Source organism: Anas platyrhynchos, chromosome 1, assembly GCF_047663525.1.
Source record: "Anas platyrhynchos isolate ZD024472 breed Pekin duck chromosome 1, IASCAAS_PekinDuck_T2T, whole genome shotgun sequence".
Classification (NCBI taxonomy): domain Eukaryota; kingdom Metazoa; phylum Chordata; class Aves; order Anseriformes; family Anatidae; genus Anas; species Anas platyrhynchos.
The window spans coordinates 52,814,220-52,835,936 of NC_092587.1; the positions used below are offsets into that span (position 1 = coordinate 52,814,220).

At 33.9% G+C, this 21,717-nt stretch overlaps 1 protein-coding gene across 15 annotated transcripts in view; it reads left to right on the forward strand.

Annotated features, from left to right (window-relative positions):
- Positions 1-21,717, forward strand: part of PPFIA2 (PTPRF interacting protein alpha 2) — a 328,207-nt gene that overhangs the window by 209,820 nt on the left and 96,670 nt on the right. For all 15 annotated transcript variants that reach the window (XM_072037122.1, XM_072037130.1, XM_038181210.2 and 12 more), the window contains 2 exons: positions 3,402-3,566; positions 14,614-14,688. In XM_072037122.1, the coding sequence (XP_071893223.1) occupies positions 3,402-3,566; positions 14,614-14,688 (240 nt within the window). The remainder of the gene's footprint in view (positions 1-3,401; positions 3,567-14,613; positions 14,689-21,717) is intronic.

Genomic DNA, 21,717 nt, shown 5'->3' on the forward strand with positions numbered 1-21,717 from the left:
CATCTCCCCTCCAGCCAGATACTTTGATTTCCTTCAGTCACTTAACTTTAACATTGCTCAGACACACTATTTTCTTCAATATCAGTTTTGTGTTTTTATATGTCTCTTTCCCCATCAATGTAGTAACTAACATTTCGTACTTCTGCAACTGTAGCTACATGTGCCATCCCCAGGAATGTAGGGAAGACCTTTTTTAAAAATATATATATATACTATATAAAATATATATAATATATATATACACACACATTTTATGTACATGTAGTTGAAGCAAAAAATGAATAAAATAGCAGTATCATTTCAGCAGAGGAGGAAGCAAGGATTTGCTGTCAGATGTTCTGAGTCTTGGGTTGGTTGTTCCCTTTCAGCATGGCTTGGAGTAATGCAGCACAGGTTAGTCATACTCTCTGGTCAGCTAAAGTGGATTTGCTGTAAGCAGTGCTCACAGATTTTGTGGAGAAATAGACTTGACTTTTGTTGTAAAGCAAAAATAATAAATTGCTATCAGCCAGAAACCTGTGTCAGCATGTCTTCTTGAGCATTCTGAGGGCTGACAGCAAGGAAAATACTGCAGAGGTAGTTTCCAGAAAAATGAACCACTACTAGTTGAGTGGCCAGAGTGAATAACAGTAAGAAAAAGCATGAAATGTTCACAAGTAGTTCAGTAATCCAGCATGAGTGCTTTGACACTTACCTGTGGCATCATCTCATCTTTCTATATTAAGGTTAAAAAGGCAACACAATATTTTGCACTTGAAGTTTTATTTAACAACTATGAAATATGTGCAGACATTTATATTTGGATTTGTCACCTCTAAAATGGTAATTCTCAGTTAAGGACAAAATTAACTTTTCTGTATATTAAATGGATGGCTTTGGTTTGATTTAATTTTATGTATTACAAGTTTTTAACATGATAGTAACTTAGCCTAAAGTTAAATATTTTATGTGCTGCTGTACAAAGGGCTATGGTGCTGTGCTGTTCATTGTTCATCCCACACAGTAAACTCCTCCACATTCACCCCATAGGAAATTCTGAGTTTCCTGTACCCCCAGACCATTCCAGTCTCTTTTTATACATGGAAATCATATTTAACTTTATTTTCTTAGTCCCTATCACTTTCATCAGTCTCCATTCTTCCTTCTCTTAAGAAGGTTCCCACCTTTCTTCTGTCCATGCTGACTTCAAGTTCCCTGTCAAGATCATCTGTTTATCCCAGCTCAAAATGGGATGACGAATGTACACTACTTTTTCCTTATCGCTCCTTTTTCCCATGTTCCTTATTTTTCTCTGTTTTATAGTTTATGCATAATTCCTTCTGTAATTATTTTATTTTCCATGTCGAGAATTCTGTGTTGCCAATCAATTTTCTTCCCTCTTATACCAAATTTTCTCATTTTTCCTTCTAAAGAAGACTTGAATACAGGCTCTAAGAATTCTCCCTTCTGGTCCAGGATGATTTGTTTAGGTTAGTAGAGCATCAAATATGATAAATTTGCTCCGTGATAGGGCAAAAAATAGTTAGCAAGATTATGGAATACTGCATTGTTTTAATGGGTGTCAGTTTAAGCTGCGGACAACTGCAGACTGACTTACTTGTCTGTGCTGAAAGTTTAACTGTGGTTCAGTATTTTCCTTTTTTTTTTCCAATTTCCTCAGAAATCTTTCTTTGAAGATGTGGGACAGAAAGTAGGCTGTAGAATTAGTAATCAACTATTGTCTTTCTTTCCCTTTGTTATCTCCTAGATAACTATTGACTTTCTTTTATTCAGTTATCTCCTAGATAACTAAATGGCCTGGAAAAAAAAATCACAAAGGTAATGAATTTAGACCATATTCAAAAATTCTGTTATGATAGCAGTTAAATGTGCATTTAATTTCTGTTATGAACAGAAAGACTCTGTGTTTGGAAACAGTCCTGATCTAATCTAAGTTACAACCCTACTACATTTCCATATCAAGTTCCTGATGCCTCTGTGATGAAGGGGCCTCTTCAGATCTGCCTGTTACTTTGAACTGCTTCAAGTTATTAAAAATCTGACTAAATTGTTGTTGGGCCTGTAGACATCAAATGACAATGCTCATCCATCTTCTTACTCATGTGCTTTTGATAAACATGGGCCACCACTTGAATTCAGTAATGGTGAAAAACACACAACCTTCTTGAATTTCATGGAGCCATTGCAATTCTTTGTGTATTAATATTATTCATACATGTATTCACTATTTTTTGTGGATAATGCAATTATTGTAAAATTATAAGCAGGTGCAAATCCACATACAGGAATCATGCTTGAAGTAAAGATAACATCAAACCTGAATTGTTCCTGGTCTGATAGCTGTATATAACTATTCTAATGTAATTATACCCTGTTTATACCCTTTTGTGTCTATTAGTTCATGTAACAATAAAGGTCATTATGTGTCTGAGAATAGCTATAGATGACAGAAAAATATAACTCTTTTCTAATAGTAGCTATATTAAGAATAGCATCAAAGGAGCAATAATAAACAATTATCTATGTAACTTTAAAATTTCCAGTTCAATGGTTTAGGTATAATTGTATGTTGTAACTGCAATACATTTATCAAGTGTTGTGATTCATGAATTTAGCTACCCTGTTACAGCCTTACAGCTAAGCAATTATCTTCTATGTTCAGATAGTAAGAACAGTAGGGTTAGAGATATGAAAGCCTAGATAAATGGTGAATTTTCTGTACACCAAGATGTCATTTTAGTATTTCTTTTAACATACTTAGAGTAATAATGACAAACAATTATCATATGTTTTTACAATATGTCATTTACAGGTTATTCTGCAGGTTATTTACAATAGCCTGAAATACACTGTTCATGTTTGTAATAAACAGACACAATGAACATTTTAGAACAAGTTAGTGACAATAAAGACATGTTAGAGTAAATAATCTTATAAATGTAATGAAATATACATTTTGCTTTTACATACTTAGTTAAGTAACTTCCAATACAATTTAAAGATATCACAATTAGGGTGAAATAATTATAAGCTGCTTTTATATTTTTGCATGATGTTTTAGACTGGTTTTGACTGTTATTTGATAGCTAATGCTTATCAATTACAATGACAAATAATGTAAATATGTACTTAACTTAGTTAAACAGTGACTCTATGCTGAGTGATTTGTTGAGTTTACTTTTCATAGAGTTTTAAATGAAATTAGGAGTTGATTTTCTATTTTTCTACTGATCTGATTTCAATTGATTTTGAGTCATAAAATGTTGGCAATAATTCCAACAGTCCCTCCCATAATGAGGTGGCCAAGAAAATTGCCATTTGGTACCACACATTTTGTAGTTAGAATTTCCATAGCATTTAAGTGCATAAGAATTAATAACCTTTTATATCAAATCCAATAGCTGTTACTGGAGCATTTGGAGTGCCTTGTCTCAAGACACGAAAGGTCACTGAGGATGACAGTGGTGAAACGGCAAGCACAGTCTCCTTCAGGAGTTTCCAGTGAAGTTGAAGTCCTCAAAGCTCTGAAATCACTATTTGAGCACCACAAGGCTTTGGATGAAAAGGTACAGTGTGGAAAGAATGTTATCAGATACTCCCTTTGACTTACTATACTGTGCTTTATAATGCTTATTGTGTGTTTCCTTCTTGGTATATGTCTTGTACTTAAAACATTTATACATGTTCAAAGTCCTTAAGAATGTGTGACCAATAGCTACTTTGCAATTTGGGTCACTTTAGCTGTCTTTTGTAGTCAGTAATACTGACTTTTCAAAACAAGCAAATCTGTCCCTTACCAGAAAGACTTCTCCTATTTAGGAATTAAATGCCATGATGGAATTTATGTCTCTAATATGTTTTCAAGAAAGTTATTGATGAGAAAATGTAGACTTCTCAAACTTTAAAAGCACAAACTGAGGCAGAAAGAGACATTTCTAAGTGTGTAAAAGAGCTTTCCTCTTAAAACTTTTTAGAAGGAAAACCTAAGTTTCAGAGATGTTTACGGCATTTACTACATAAGCACACCATTTTCTCTAAGATTAGTGCAGTATGAAATGAGTAGTAGATCCTTCATTATCAAAGCTAATGGAGAGCTTGCAGAATCAAGATTAAAAATCATTCATGATGTTAACTGCCTAGTCATATTGTTAAAGGGAGTCTTTCCACTGTATTCTGTATGTGTTTTGTATTGGAAAGACTTTTGTGTGAATGAAACTTCATGTAATTCTGAGGTATCACCTTGCATATTTCTTTACATGAATTACAAAATCTAATTCAAGTCTAGAAACAATATACTCAGAAAATGACGCCTCTGAATTAGTAAATGCTTCAAAACTGCACATGCAGGGAGCATTGTTCACAAGCAAGGAACCTAGTTCCTTGTAGAGTCTGTTTTGGCTGACTTCTCTGGGCTCAGAACTGCGTCTGAGTTGCTTCTCTGAGGAGGCTGAGTAAGCGGTGGAGTCCTCTTGTGCAGCACAGCATCTGGAACTGTTGACTGCATGGTTGAGTTCTGTTGTATAAAGCCAGTTTATTGGCCTCACAGTAATAAAATTAACTTTTTATTTAGAAATATTTGAAGAAGGTTGACAATATTTAAGGAACTATTATTTAAAAAACAGCTTTATGAAAAGAGTAGCTGTAGTCATATAGTAGCATTTATTCTTCACTGCTAGCTAAAGAGTGAAACGTGGGTTATGAGTCATTCAGGGTTTAATTGTCAGGTTCCGAGTTAAATTAATTTAAGCAACTTATGCCAACTCCAAAATTATTTTGTATATTAGGTTATATATTAAAATTATTATGTATGTCTCTTAAAGTATATGTTCTATTCAGTTATGTATTGTGAAAGCATATTTAAAGGAAAATTAGAAAAAGGAATATAGTGACTTCTAGCTGCTGTTAACAATTAGTTTTAATAAGTTTTGGGCCATCATCAAGACTTACAAAATTCTGTATTATTAAGAAAAATCTTTTGAGGATTTATAAGGTTTGTGGTCTGAACCTTGATTTTTATCCAACACTTTAGACATTCATAAAACTATAAAGAGTTCTCCTGCTTTGTACTTTATGACAACATGTTGGAAAAATATGAGGAATAATAAGAAATAAATTTTAAATACATTCTAATTATTCAGCAATTATTTATTTATTATATATATTTTTGTGAATGTTTAGGTTTTATTTTACTATGCGGTTTATTTTATGTATCAATTAGATTAGATACAGACTTAGACTGAAGCCAAATATAATATTTTGGCCTGTATTCCTAATTTTTTTTATTTTTTTTTAAGTTAATGTAACAGATTTGAATCCGTATTCATTTAAAATTTTTGGACTGACACGGGTACACATTTTATGTATCTACTGGGTCTCTTCCCAGTGGTAATGATAATGATCAGTGTAGAAAAATCAGATATCTGCAGTGATATTAACATGAGGTTTGTTACAATAGAAAAGTTGTTAAATTGATTGGCCAAAATGACTTCTTTCTATGTGTTATTCACCTGTGCTTTGAACCATTTTTCTTGTGAAATAATGAATCCAATTTTATTATAAAACATTCCAAGGCTATTCAAGGAAGCAGTTTAGTAAATGCTATTAGAATAACCTGTTATAAACCTAGTACACATTATTTTCAGGTACAAATCCTGTATAAAATTATGCGTTCATGTTATAGTAATTCTCACTAAAAGGAATAGAACACAGATGTTTTATATACCATACAGATACGCGATGTTAGAATGCTACCACATTACACCATTTATCGTTGCAATTAGCGGGATTTTTATTCAAAAATAATGGAAGTGAAAAAGACTGCAGACACCCAAATTGGCTAATAAACCTTTATGATTATAGTTCCAATGTTTCATTACCCTAACTGTAATTTCTTTTTCTACAACATCTAGTTGAAATTTCTATTGCTGAGTCTTGCACCTGCTGCCTCTTGCTCTATCACTGTGCATCTCCAAGAAGAAACTGTCTTTTTCTTCACAGCTTCCTGTTAGCTAGCTTTTGACAGCAAAGTCTCCCATGAACCTTCCTTTCTTAGGTTTGAAATGACCCAGCCTCTCTTCATATGCCATGTGCTCCATCCCCTGACCAGCTTGGTGGGCTTCCACTAAACTCACTCCAGTCCGTCAGTGTCTTTCTTGTACTGTAAAGCCCCAAACTAGACAAAGTATTCCAGCTGCAGTATCTAAAGTCCTGAGTAGAGAGATATAAACAAAACCCTTGACCCACTGACTTAACTTTTGGTGAAGTAATCCCAGGTGTTTCTGGCCTCTTTCACAAGGACATAATCATTCATCTTGCTGTTCACCACAATACATAAATCTTTTCTTCTAAACTGCTTTCTCCACCCCAAACCTGTTATGTTTCTTGAGATTCTTCCATCCATAGTAATTGGATGACAGTTGGACTTTGTCATTGATCACCAATTTCTGAGCCTTGCAGTCCTGCCAATTTTCCATCTACTGTATAACTCACTTATACAATTCATATCTCAGCTTTTTCTCTAGAGGGGTATATTGAAGATCTTGCAAAAAGTCTTAAAACATTCACTGTTCTCCCCTTATCCATGGAGCCAGGCATCTCATCACACAAAGTAGTAAGGCTGGCCAGGTGACATTTCTCTTTTACAAAGTCATGCTGGCTCTTCCCAACCACTGTCTCATCTTTTATGTGCCTGGAAATGGCTTCTAGGATTATTTGTTCCATAAATATCACAACACTGATCAGTTTGTGTTTTCCAGGATCTTCCCAGGATAGTTGTTTCCTTTTGTGGTGATGGACATGATTTGTTCTTTTTCCACCCACTGGGAACCTTCCCTAACTGCCATGAATTTCAAAGATATTAAAAGCCTCATTATGACAATGAATTAATCAAGTCTGTCAGCACCTTTGCGTGCAGCCAGTCTAACCCCTTTGACTCAAGTATGCCCAATTCACTAAAGTGTCCTGTCTTCTTGTATTGTGGGTTATGCTTTGCTCCCACAGATTTGTTGCTGTGCTTAGGGAGGTCAGTTGGCAGACCTTACTAATAAATAGTGAGGGGAAAAAAAAAATACAGAATATATTGATGTCACGGGAAATAAAAACTGCCTCATCAGAAAATGCACCCAAAAAGGAAGTAGGTTAAGGATAAAGGGTAAAGAAAACTGACAGAATTGCATTGAAAACCAATAACTTAACCATCACAACCTTGAAAAAGAATAGTAAGATATTTTCAGTAAATCTTTACAAAAAAAATCATTTTTTTTTTGTTTAAATTTTGTTTACATTTACATGTTTTTTGTTTGGTTTGTGTTTTTTTTTTTTTTTGTTTACATTCTTCCTAAACACAAATTTGCTGTTTTATCTTCACTTCCTACACAAAAACATCTTGAGGTGCTGTAACAAGCTTTGTCACAAGACTTGACTAGTGGTGCAAGGATTGCTATATACACAGTACAACTATAAAAACACAATCATTACTATAATAAAATGCAAAGAAAAATATAAAACAGACTCTAAGATGGAAAATAAAACATATCAATTTAGGATTCATCTTTCCAGGGAGGCCTGTTTAAGGAGAACCAGGAATTGAACTTATCTCAGAATGCTTATTGGTTCTCTAGATATTACAGGAAGTCTAGGCTTTATCTTTAGCTTTCATCCAAAAGACAGACCAGTAAAAAGCAACCATGGCAATGATAGCATTACTCAGAGAGAGCATGAGTATCTTTAACAGTTATTTCACCGTCAGCTCCTTCAGCATCTCTTCATTCCCTATAGAATGAAGGCTTTTCATGAACTTCCCAATAGCAGAGAGCCAGTCCTGTTTGGTTAAGCCCGATAGATAAATCCTGGAGAGCAGAAGGCAGTAAGAGTATGCTGTTATTCTTGCCCTATTATCCAATGCCAAAGTCATAGTTGTAGTTCACTTTGTGCAAATTTTCATTTTAGGGCATGGAGGTAATGATAACATTCCTTTAGTTTTGACTATTTACTGTTTTATACTTTTTACAGTCTATTTACTGTGTTATATGTATCTCAAAAAATTCATTGTGTCTTCTTGGCCAAGTGAATTGTCACAGCAAATGAAATTCAAACTACACTAAATGTATTTCTCTATAGGAATTTAATTTGACAGAAACTGTATGTTATTTTCAAGCATCTTTATATGTCTAATTATACTAAATTTCTTAGACTGAAAACTAACACAGGCAGTTTTGCTACCAATTCTAGATTTTCTTCATATTTAGAGTTGTCACACATCCTGTCAGCAAAAAGACATGGAAAGGGTCACAGTGTAGCTGGTCTATTTAATGACATATTTTATATAATTTTTCATTCCAAAGGAATCTAGACTTTTTTTTTTTACAGTAACATTATGTTCAGTGATTGTGTTGTTTTTTTTCTAAGTATAAAGTTAGTTTATATGCTGCAAACAATGGGTATTGATAAAAAAATAAAAAGGACAAGTTTTAAACAGAGGTTAGGACTGGTTAGGACAGGGACCAGTATGAAATTCTAGCATCACATTTTTAATAGGCTTTGCCACTGCATAAGTCACTTGAAATTTACAGCAGTATTCAAAGGGATGATCTGTATAGATATACCAGTTCAGTTAATCACCCTTGACCTGCTTAAATGTTTCAGGTCTCAAAGGCTTCTCTTACTGCTGTTAAGTAGATGATATCTTTCTTTGTTTCATGCAACAAAAATATATAAGTAATGTAAAACAACACTGTGGGGTATACATGCATATATGGAACAGTTTATAACACAGCAGATGAAGAAGAGATTTGCTAGACATCATTAGTATGGAATAGAAAATATAAGCTTACATCAACTTCATGGTTAGACTAGTCATTGTACTTGAGTAGGTCAGGAAGTACATATTACTTATATGTAGTTCAGGAAGAACAAAATCTAGAAAAAAATGTTATTTATATAGCTTAGTTTCCTCCTAATATCTGTCTGAACATTTTGTTTCCTGCATATTTTTTTTCTATTTTGATTTAGAGTTTTGGTTCAACTTTTAAAATGTACGTTGGAAAGAAGAAACATAAGGAACTTCTTCTCCAAGCTCATTTTTATTTGATTTTTTAAGACAAAATGTCCAATTGATCTTCACAGAGAAAAGAAACTACCAGATCTTACTGTCTTAGCTAAGATTCAAAAAAAAACACTAGTTCTCTTAAGATTAATTCATGGCAGAAAAGTATACCTGTCTACTGTTGAAAACATAAACAACTTATTCACGTCAACATTACCACTATCTTTTTATTCATTAGCAAGTAGCTAAGAGAGCTTTTATTCACTAGAGTGTTCATGAACAAAAGTGATTCAATTCTAGCATGTGCAAGTGTTTTTAAAAGCTCTTTGTGGGCTGCAGATCTGGAGAGAAAGAAGAAAGAATTTGACAGCTAGGAAAAAAGTGGGAAGCAGTTGCTAGGAGACAGAGAAAGATGGGTGATATTTTGCACCGACAGTGGTGCTAACATAACCTTGACTATGTTAGATTTCAAGATAACATGGCTGCATTTAAAAGCCAGTGGAGTACCCGGTCATCTGAGCCCACATTGGGTTCACCCAGTGACAAAGAGAGAGCAAGCCTTTTCTTTTCTATTTGTGGCACCATAATGGGAATCTGGCCTTTAAGAGTGCATATTGTACTGTTTTCCAATAGATCACATGACATCTGATTAGTCTTACTTTGTGAAGTCCTGTTTAGTAAAACCTTAGCTAGTTCCCAAGAAAATAGGAATACATTTTGCATGAAATTTAGGTAGTACATTATTTCTGAAGTGATAAACTCAAACACAGTAATGCTTACTTATATGAACAACATTTACTCAATTACTGTCTTTAAGCTACAGATAAAACGATGTCAAATTCTATTAATTCATCAAAAAAAAAATATCAGATAAACATACTTTGCAGTCGTTCCCGCTCCTTTGTCTCTCAGAAGCAAGTGACCCAGAAAAACAGATTTTATTGCATCTATGACAAATTGGGATGGTTCTGTTTGTTTTCTTTAACATAAATTTGAAGAGGTAATCCAATACAAAAATCAGTACAATACATATTTATATGGCTTTCAGAGACTTTTGCTGATGTCCCTTATTTAGGTTCAAAGTTTATTATATATGAACTTAAAAAGTTCAAGAAAACACTAACACAATCACAAACTGGTAAATACTACTCAAAGTATTTTTCACAATATATGTGTATTGAATACATTAGTATGACCTTTGCAACCTGTGCTCTTTTCTGGAATGTGAATGACCAAACCTTAAATCTTTATTCAGCTTTTGTGTTCTCCAAGTGAAATCAGTTGAAGACTAAGAAGTAAATTTGAATTAAGAAATAAAGTAACAATTTCTGGGCAGTAAAGTAGAGCAGATTTCTCCTTCAAATCAGAACACTGATACAGCTTTTTTTATTATTATTTTCTTTCTTTCTTTTTTTTTCTTTTTCACTGGCATAATGGAAGATTTCCTTGGCTTTAATAACTGCTAAGTATGTGGTTGAACACAAAAAATTAGTTGCAACATTTCCAATGTCACCATGGCAAATGTGAGTCTAAATTAGTTGTTCATTGCTCAGATGAAAAGAAAAAAGAAGACTTCTGTGCCAAGAAAGAATTTGCTTTCATATCCTTTATAAAATCTTATATTCAGAGAAAAAATAAAAGCCATCAGACTGCAATTTTGGTTAGGCCATTATAAAAAAAGACAGCACATTAACTGTGTACATGCAAAGGAGGAATATGAAGGGAAAGGAAGGCAAGGCAATACAAGACAAGGCAATTTCCATCTGTAGCTTTGTTTCACGCTGATACTGTTCCATGTTGTTACCGACAAAAAGACAAGAAAGCAAAGCTTGGATTTGAACATAATAGCTTGATATTCAAAATAACGACATTAATTCTCTACCTGTTTTTTTCTGAATTGTTATGTAAAAAATGTGTCTCCTACTTTGTCTTTAAAACAGCTGCCTATTATTTCCAGGTAGAGTTGTTTTTCAGGCTGTAAAATGTCTGTATAAAACCTGCTATGATTCAGTTCTACAGAGCCACAGTGTAAAAAGGTTTTTGTGTGATTCCAGCTTGTTATGGCACTCTGACCTCCTCAGTGATGTGGCCGAGTTGGTTTGCAAATTCTAACAATACTCTAAAAGAATGCAAGTGTTAGACTTTTAAAATCATGCATTCTCATTTATAAATGAGAATTTATAAATCAGCTCACTTGGGCTTGAATATATATACAGTTTCAGGAAACTTTAGGAAAAATTAAAGTAAAATTGCTAACTCATTGCATTTAATTTCAGCTAGCAGCAATTACCATCTTGTGAAATTTTCCTCAATCATTTTGTCCCTCAGCAGCACTTACAGCCAAGACGACTGAAGCCAGAAAGAAGACTCATTTCTCTATGTATTTTTTACATGTGGGCTGAGATTTCCATTAAGAAATTATATTCTGCCAGCTCCCACTGTTTTCAAAGAGGTTCAAATCAGACTTCTCGAGGCAGGACTACACCCCTCACTGGTAGGACACAGACTACATATACATTTGTGTAGAGCTAGTGAAAGATGGAAATGGTGCTGGGAAGAGAAGAAGGATACAGAAAGAGGTTTTAGGATCTGCTGAGGAATCGGGGGAAACTCTGGGAAGATAGAGAGCATGGGAGGAAAAGAGAGAGAGGACGATCATCAGAGGGCTGGAGCATCTCCTCTATGAAGACAGGCTGAGAGAGATGGGGTTGCTGAGCCTAGAGAATCATAGCATCATAGAATCATTTAGGTTGGAAAAGACCTCTAAGATCATCAAGTCCAACCATTAACCTAGCACTGCCAAGTCTACTACTAAACCATATCCCTAAGTGCCACATCTACAGGTCACCTTCAGGGATAGTGACTCAACTGCTTTCCTAGGCAGCCTGGTCTAATGCCTCACAACCCATCCAGTGAAAAAATGTTTCCTAATATCCAACCTAAACCTCCCCTGTTGCAACAAAAAAGAGGGCTCCAGGAAAACCTTATAGCAGCCTTCCAGTAAAGGAAAGATGGGGAAGGACTCTTTGTCAATGAGTGTGCTGATAGGACAAGGGGTAATGGTTTTAAGCTAAAAGAGGGTAGGCTTAACATTAGATATACAGAAGAAACTCTTTACCATGTGGGTGGTGAGGCACTGGAATAGTTTGCCCAGAGAAGCTGTGGATGCCCTATCCATAGAAGTGTTCTACACCAGGTTAAATGAGGCTTTGAGCAACCTGATCTAGTGGGAGGTATCCTTGCCCTTGGCAGGGGGGTTGGAACTAGGTGGTCTGTAAAGGTCCCTTCTAACCCAAGCCATTCTCTGATTCTATATTAGTTCCAGGTGGTGGAGTCATACTGCCTTACTGCCTTGACCGTTTTTCCATCTGGTTAGGGAAACAGGTCATCAAGCTGCTCTTGGAAGGTGGGAGAACTGTAGAAATAATTCTGTTTTTTTGAGCAGAGATAAGAATTAAAAAATTAATTTAAAATTTAAAAAATTTTAATTTAATATTTAATTTAATTTTTTAATTTAAAAAAAAATCAAGCAAGCAAAATTTAAAGTAAAGCAATGAAACAAGAACACTTTTTCAGCTATTTAAACAGTAACAGATTTTCAACTATAGTCAGAATGCATTATGGTTTTGGTGTGAAGTATTTCTATGAAAGATATAATTGCTTGGAAATTATGAAGAAATTCATCTGCCTCACAGATGAAAGGCATCCTGAACTGCCACTTCAGGATGACTTAAACTTCATTTGGTTAGTTGAATAACAGACACAGTCAGTTACTGCAGCTCAGCTGTTGATTACATATTCAAACTCTACATGAAATGCCCATTTAAGCTACATGTATCTCGAAGATCATTAAAAAACTTACTTTTTTTTTCTTTTTCTGATAGCGCTAAAGGAATAGAGTTCTTTTTAATCTTGGGAGCATCTTAATATTCTTAAGCCTCTTCAGCTCACTTTTCTTTTGTTTCTTTGAGCATCTGTCAGTCATGCCTTCTATAGTCTTAAGGCTAACAGCCTAGTTTAGTATATAATAAAACTATAGTTACCTGAGAGTTTTCATATAATTTATTTGTCTACATAATTTTGCATAAATAAAGTTGAAGTTTGTAAGGAAAACCAAAAACCTCAAAGTACTGCATAAGCAACTATTTTTGCATTTGTCAGAAAGGCTGAATAGTTTTATTTTTTTGTGTTTGTTTCCTGAATATATATTTGATGAGATTTTAATAGTTTTAAAATTGAGATTTAATAAAACTACTGTACATTCTATGTTGCAGGTTTGCTAACAAATACTTTTCATCTACTGAATTGTAAACTTTTCTTGTGATTTAGTGAGTCTTCTAGCAATGTTTGGCTTTCACTATCAGTAATAAAGGAAAATAAAGCATGCAAAGAAAGAAAATGGCATTTATTAGATTAGGAGTTATCACAGGAAAAATTATGAAAGCTTTGGGGCATAAACATCATTTTCAGGGGTCAAGGGCCTGGAAACAATTGTACATACATGAAAATGTACAATGTTTCATTGTACCCGAATGATTAATTTTCGCTTTGCTTTGTTTTGCAGCTGAATCTACTAATCTAATAGAACATTTTAGCTTTCTCTACAAACACCACTAACAGTCTTAAATGTCCTTAGATCATAAACTGGAACTAACATAGTGCAGTGGGAATGGGAGTTGAAATATATGCTGAGTATATGCTAAATTTTGGCAAGTCATTTAAGGTGAGTTGCCTAATGAAGTTGTGCAATTTAGGAGAAGAGTTGCCATAAGATCCCAGACAGAAGAGGGAAAGTCACCAACACACAACGCTGAAGCTCACTTTAGGTCATCTCTGCCTTTTGATCATATTGAGAGCCTGGTGCCCACACTGCTAGCTTTGGTTATGTGTGGTTACATGAGCTGATGCTGAGCCAGGGTGCTCAAACAGTAATGTCTTCAGAGGTATCGAATTATTATTGTTGTTGCTGCTGTTAGTTATTATTATTAATGGTGTGAGTCATAGACATACAACAGGAACATCTCTGAAGCTTGTAGAAGCACAACACACACTTCTGCTTTTGAGAGTGTAACTTGTTTACGATTTTTTTTTAAACCCAAACAAACTGCAAAATGATATGAAAAATCTTTAATGTGTGTGCCTGAAGGCAATGCTGCAAGTTATTTTTTCAGTGAATTCATTGCATTCAGTTAATATGAGCAGATCAGTTAATATGAGCAGATTATCTACCATGGAGAGGGCTTAACACATTTGCCAATGTTTTTTTCCTTACTCTTTGTAAAAGATGCTTGTGAATGACATTTTATATTTATGCATAATATGGTCTTAGAATATTTGCAATCGCTGTGTATTCCATCAGATTATAGGCAAACTGTGGAACAGCAGTATGGTATTTAAAGTTTGACACCTAGTTTTGTGGGTACATTTTACTACAGAGTATGTCTTATGAAAGGATGCAACACACATACCTATAGACTAGCAGGGCATACTGTAGTGCATATGGCAGATTATATTAACTTTAAAGACCGATAGAGATTACGTTACTGCACATATTTTGATTTTTCTTCTAGGTAAGGGAGCGACTGAGGGTTTCTTTAGAAAGAGTCTCTGCACTGGAAGAAGAACTAGCTGCTGCTAACCAGGAGGTAACATAAACACTTTCTCCCCTTTTGAGGTTCGATTTCTGTAATATTCTGTCCTGTGTATTCCAGTCACATTTCTTAAGCCTCTCAGGAGAAAAAAAAAAAAAAAAAAGATAAATTACATTCTGAATAAACTGCTCAGCAAGGCTTGTTTAAGGTGCTTATCAGATTAATACAACCTTTTGTTCCCTAATTTATTCTGTTCTTCTGTTGTGAGCAAACCACAACTCAGGAACTAGTGACAGGCTCTCAAATTTTTTATTGGACATGAAAAAAGAGTGAAACAACTAATCTGTCAGATACTATAAGAAATTTAATTTCTATTATACTATAAAATTAAGTAAAACACATATATGTACACATGATATATATATTAACATTGACATTTTTAAACTAAGTGGAGGAAATAACTTTATAGTTGATGTCAAAATTTAGGTTTGTCTGCCCTTTTAAGTGCAGTATTTCACGGTGAACTGTGGTGCCATATTACTTCTGTGAATTTAGACAAGAGATTTTTCACCTGTAAGTTAACTTGCAGACTTACCATAATCTTTTGTTTGAAAGGGTGAACAACAACACTTAACTGTATTATACATGCAAGCACACACATATATAGAAAGGAATTCTAAACCCTAAGGAGACAATGCTGAGGTCTGACAATATACATAACGGAGTTGGCTAGTCACTTTGCTATCCCCATCATATTCTGAATCTCCACCTGACAGGTGCCTTTCACACTGTTTAATGTAAGTTAAACAAGAGAATTGGATGAAAGCTATTTTGGGTTATGTCCATTTACTGGTATCCTTTTACTCAGCCTTAAGACAGAAACTGAAAACAACTACAGGCAAAGTTAAACTACTACCAAATTATTCAAGGAAAATAGAATACCATTCAATTCAGAATAATGTATATGACATGATATAATATAAAATATATAGTAATCAAGCAGATTTTGTTCTGTGTTATTGTTGTCGTTGTTGTTGTTTTAAACTCCCCTATATTAAGCTAGGAAAAGTTACTTTCCTAAAGTAATTTCTTAGAAACAGGATCTGCAATTTATTAGTGTTTCTTTTTTATAAGCTATGAACCAGATATTATGAATCACCCTTTTCTTTGAACAGATAAAGTGCAGTTACTTTATTTGTAAAATAAAATCCCTCTTTTGCTGTTGCATTTCAGAAAGTTCAGAATACTTGGGTTCATATGACTTACATATACTCAACTAATGTTTTATTTGTACTAGCGCTTGTTAAATAGGAAACCGTCCTTTTGGACAGTCAAGCCAATTCAGATGCATCCCATTCCTCAGATCCCTTCCATTCATGACGCAAGTAAATCCAAGTTCACTTCACTGGGCACGGGACCAGGTCTTTAGAGCATTGCCTTATTATTTGGAGATTGAAAGAAAATTAGTTTAAAGGTGTACAATGAAATGAGTTTGAAATAGTATTTTCATAGCCTTTCTTTCCCCAAATCCATAGAAATAATATAGAAATAAAGTCTTTGTGTATGCATGATACTAAAAGTATTTAGAAAGACATTTAATCAGCAAAGCATGACATGACACAATCAGAATACTGGTATCCCAGTTTCCATTTCAAAAAATTAGTTATTTAAATGAGCCAAAATTAATTAGATAATCACAATGTGTAAGTCTGTTTTTATACTAGGTTCCACAGTGAATGCACAGACAATAAAGAGCTTTAAAAATTTATCATACTACATATGAAAATAAATGGGCCAAGTTTCCAAGGGAATTGAACATATGCTTTTCAGTAATTTCCATATCCCTGTCACTCAGTGTCTGTTCTCCCATGAGAATACGTATTTACTTTCACATCCATTTTCTTGTACTGATTGTAAGAGTGTACTACATATTCAGAACTATATCCAAACATAAAATGATGACAGTAAATTTGCCCCTTGATTAGATGAGGATATGATTAAGTATACAATGAAAATCAGATTCGGGGATAAAAAATAGTAGAAATATATCTGTTAAGGTAGCACCTTTCTCTGAAATGCCTAGCTTGTGACTATGGCTCTGATGCATGGCAACAATGAGAAACAGCAGACATTTCATATACATGTCAATATAAGGTGAGTACTTGTATTGGAATAGCGTTACATAAAAGGGGGCAGGAGGGGGACAGAGAGAGAGACTATAGCTTTTCATCTGCAGATAGTAAATAATCTCTCATTTAACAATCTTTTTAGCTTATTACATGCATACCAAAAGGTGTGAAAACATCTGGAAATCTGGCAAAACTGATTTCAGCTGTAGTTACTAAAACCATTTTTAAAACACTTCATATTGAAAGGGAATTGTTACACTCAGTGACTTGAAATTGCAAGGACAGTTGAGATGGACAGTTGGACCCATGGGGTGAACTTAGCCTGTGAAGGTAACATTTATATGTAATCACATAGTGGTAATAGAGAAGGACCTTGGTATACAGTTCCAATACTTACTATTGATATGGCATAAGTCACTGTTGTTGGTTTGGTTGAACTTTTCAAAAGCAAGAATGTACACCAACCAGTTCATTGCTGGTTTGATTCTGTGAAGACCATAGTTTCTGTTAAAGAGTGAATATAAGTTTATCTTCTTTTCAGATAAACGCTATGCAGAAATTATTTTGATTGCATGTAATATTTTTTAAATGTTAGCAAATTGTGATATTGTAAGCAGTCAATTCTCTCTACAAATTAATGTATAAGGATTTCATCAAGTCATCAAGGGAGCCCTTATATTTGTTGTAGAGGAAGAGTTACACAATTCAGTTAGTTTAACTATCTTACTGTATATGAAATCTTGGTTTTAAAATGTATCAAGATGGTGTACAGGATAGTTAAGCTGTACATCGTAATCTCTTTAAAATTTATTTACAAGTAAACTATTCAGTATTTTACAGAGCACAGGATTCAGCTCAGAATTAGGACTCTTTAACTTGGGTATCTACACATGATCTGGATGTCAAAAATTTGACCATAGCCTGTGTTGCTCTAGGAAATCTGATCTGCCACATAAACTATCTGCCAGGGCTGCCAGATGAGACACAAAATGGGCAGGAGAGCTGCATCTGTCTGGAGCCAGAGGTGGGGAAGGAAAATCCCTCTCCACTACAATGAAACTGCGTGCCTGTGTTAGGCAACTAACGCATAACAAGCTCAGATGCAGACACTTAAGGCATAGGCAGCTAAATTTGTGTGTCTTAGACATACAGTGGAAGCTCACTGAAATCAGGCAGTGGAGTTTATATATGGGAGAGATATAAAACGGACCTCTATTATCCTTAAACACTAGATTTAAAATAATTTAAATATATGTTTTACATAGGGAGGAAAAAAAAAAAAGTTGTTTGACTATATATTTTACCTTGCTGCAATTAATTTGTGAATGTAGAAGGGCCCTTAAATATAAAGGCAATCTGGGTTGCTGTTGGAGAGTTTTCATGCAGACTGTGGTAAGATAACTCTACAGTAATTCATTCCATTGTACTTACAATATTTGCTTTTTTTTTTCAGCAATTATCATGTGATATACAAGAAATTATAATTTTTATTTCTTTTATCCTTACATTAGAAGCCATTACCTATTCACAACTGGAAGATGTTGTCCTATTCATTGTGTCTGTTGTAGCTAACATGAATAGCAGATATTGTTAACAATTTTCAGAAGTATTTACCAAACAATTTTAGTTGTAACTCTGTTTTACAGTAATTTTATTTGCTTACCCCTCAGATGCTTTTAAAATGATGCAGTATTTTATCCAGTTCCCCATAACACACAGTCTCTCCAAATAGTTGTGGCTGAAGGTTATAATTTGCAGCTAGCAATTATACAAGCTGCAAGTGGTACAGCCAATACCAAAATTCAATAGAACAGTAGTGTCTGTTTATGAACATTTTGAAGGCAGATGTGATGTTTCTTAGTGCACATACAAACATTTGCAAATTCCAACAAGGTTCTGTGAACCATATTCCTCTTTACACGCTAATCTGAGAAGAATGAATCTCATTTACAAGGGATGTGGGATGTGATTTTTTCCTTCATGGTTTTGTCATTTATGATCTTCATGGAAATTAACTTTAGTATTTAAATTACTGACAAGATAACCACTTTTGTTCCACAGCTTTTGAGATCCTCTAATTTGTGTTATGAGCATGAGTCTTTTTTAAAACTATGCTAAACTACAGCATGTGCATACACACTGAGATATTTTATTAGCCCTATATATCATCAGTAACTCAAGCTCTAGTGGCTTCCAAAGGGCACAGAAAGTAGAAAGAATACAGACAGGTGATAGCATGGCCCATACTGATGTTTTTTAATCCATTTCTGCTCCAATGTAAAGTTGTAAATGACAACAGTTTTGATTCCCATTAAGAGATTTCACTGTTTCCCAGACCTCTCAACAGTTTTCCCCCCAAAATAACCTTTAAAACTTTTTTTCCCAAGCTTGTAGGTATAATTAAGTTTTATACATGGTTTATAGTACAGTGGGACTAAGTCACATTTTTAAAGTACAGCACTTTGCATACAAATTTTCTCCTGCCCTCCTCAAACATTTATACAGCCCTTGTGTAATCTTTCTGTGCTGTTAAGATTTGTGTGATAAGTGGCTTTCCAAAACTCATTTGTTTCTCTTGGTGGTTTGGTGGTTTGTTTGTTTGTTTGTTTGTTTGTTTCACTTTTCCTCATTAGTAGAAAATGTACCATGGAAAATACAGCATTTATTACATTTATTATCTCAAGGATATACTTTTGGAATTCAGAAAACACTGGCACTGTGTAGAATATGAAATTAGAGAAATTACTGGTTTGAGGTTCTGTATCACTCTTACACCATACGCTTTTCTTCAGCATTTGTTGAAAATGCTAGTGCTGCTTGAAAATGCCAAAGATGATATTGCTTCTGTCAGTTGACACACAAATTATATTTAAAACACTCAGGCTGCCTTTTAAAACTCCATTGTTACAATTTCCTCTTGCTTCTACAGAATTTTACTCAACAATTTGAGGATAAATTTAACTCCAGGAGCTATCAGAGAGATTACAGGAGATTTGGCCCATGATACTATAACTGCATACATTCTTTTATTTATGCTGTGTGTTTTTGTTTTTTTTTCTATAGCATACATGAAAGCATCCACAAATTATTTATATCACTGAAGAGAAAGGGTGATCTGTGATTTATGAATGTTTATATTCTATACTAGAAGCACCAGAAAATACAGTAACTTATTCATAAAAGAACTTACAAATACACGTTAATTGACTAGCTTTTGCTATGTAGTACAAGTCAAGAAACAAGTACAAAATGCAGATACATTCAATAGTTATGGACAGTTTTGACTCTGACATTGAGGAATGCTGCAGATGTTATGTCACTTATGCTACTGAAATATTCTTTAGTATTATATGTATAATACACAAATATTATATATATATATATATATATATATATATATAAATAAATTCAGCTAACTATGGTGTGTTCTTTTTACCAAGAGCTACATGTGAAACCACGTTTTTAAACCCTAGCTTTTAGAGAGTTTCAGCTCCTATTAGCCTGAGGCACTTTGTGGTACATTTTTTTGGTGGCCTTAGCCTTTGTAAGGAATACAAAGAGATTTTTGGAGTAGAAATGTTATTAAAAGTATACTTTGCTGAGAAAAAGAATATTTGCATTTCTTGAATATCTAATACACCCAATATTTCATCAATCCAAAAATTCAGAAATTGATGGATTTAAAATCTCTGGATGAAATAGGGTGAAATTTGGTGATTTTTTTCCTGGGAGGAAAAAAAAAAAAAAAAAAATAAAAGAAAGCTTAGGCTAGATGGTTTGTATCTATTTTTGGTGAGTTAAGGTATGTTTCCTGGTGAAAAATCTAAATAAACTTCATATAGATTTCACCACATTTTCTTAAAACAGTAAAAGTGAAAATTATTGCTTTGTAAATGCTCTCCTATGTGCTAATATTATTCTATATTATTATTATTATTATTTAAAGCTATAACTTTACACAGGTCTAACTCTGGATAAACCTTTTTGTAGTCTGAATCATATTTTTAAATGTCTGTGTTACTGTGCCAAATTATACCTTTCCTGCAAAGATGCACATAATAAAAATATTTTGTTTTGAAATGTAGTCTTTATGTCCTGTATGTAATTGCTTTTCATTTTACCTTTAACTTTAAATGTTAACTCTGCAAAAAGTTATTGTTGCCCTTGTTTTAAATGCAGTAATGAAGCAAAACAATGCATTTTTGGCTGCTTCTTATATACCATGTCCCACAGCATTAATTTAGATGTCTATACAACTAGGATGTGTGGCAAGGCTGAAAATTATATCCTTCACTGCATTATTTTTTTATGAGGTGGGAAAAAAAAAAAAGGCACAAGAAATAATCAGTTAAGTTGCTATAGGTATTCTATTTTATGTCCTCAACTAATTCTAATCTAAGGTATCAGAGGAAAAAAAAATCCAAATTCTTTGTGGATATTGAGGGCAGCAAGTCTGACCTCTGCATTTCCATCATCACAAGCATTTTTCACTAAAGTCTGAGCAGCATAGGTCTAAACTCCAATGCATTTTCCAGATAGTCACTTAAGAGCATTAATTTCTATGGACATGTTTGAGACAAACATCACTATTGCACATGCAAAAATTGCTTTTTAGTATTACATAAATAATACTTTCTATTGAGAAAAGTTTTCTAAACAATTCTGAGTACAAAATGGAAAGATTTTCTACAGTGACAGCAGATAATGATTTTGTGCATATTTTAGACCTATTTATGTGTAGGCCACTGCCTACTGTTGACAACCCAGCAAAATATGTTAAATATAACTTGAGTAACTTCAGTCTTTTCTAAAATTATTTTGGAGAGCAGGATTGTGTAGCTGTCCAAATGTCTTAGGGCATTTTCAACAAAGATAATGAAATGCTGTATTCCCTTACACCTCTGTTTAGTGTGTAATGACCTGTAGCAAATTCTAAAATACTGATGTCAGTATT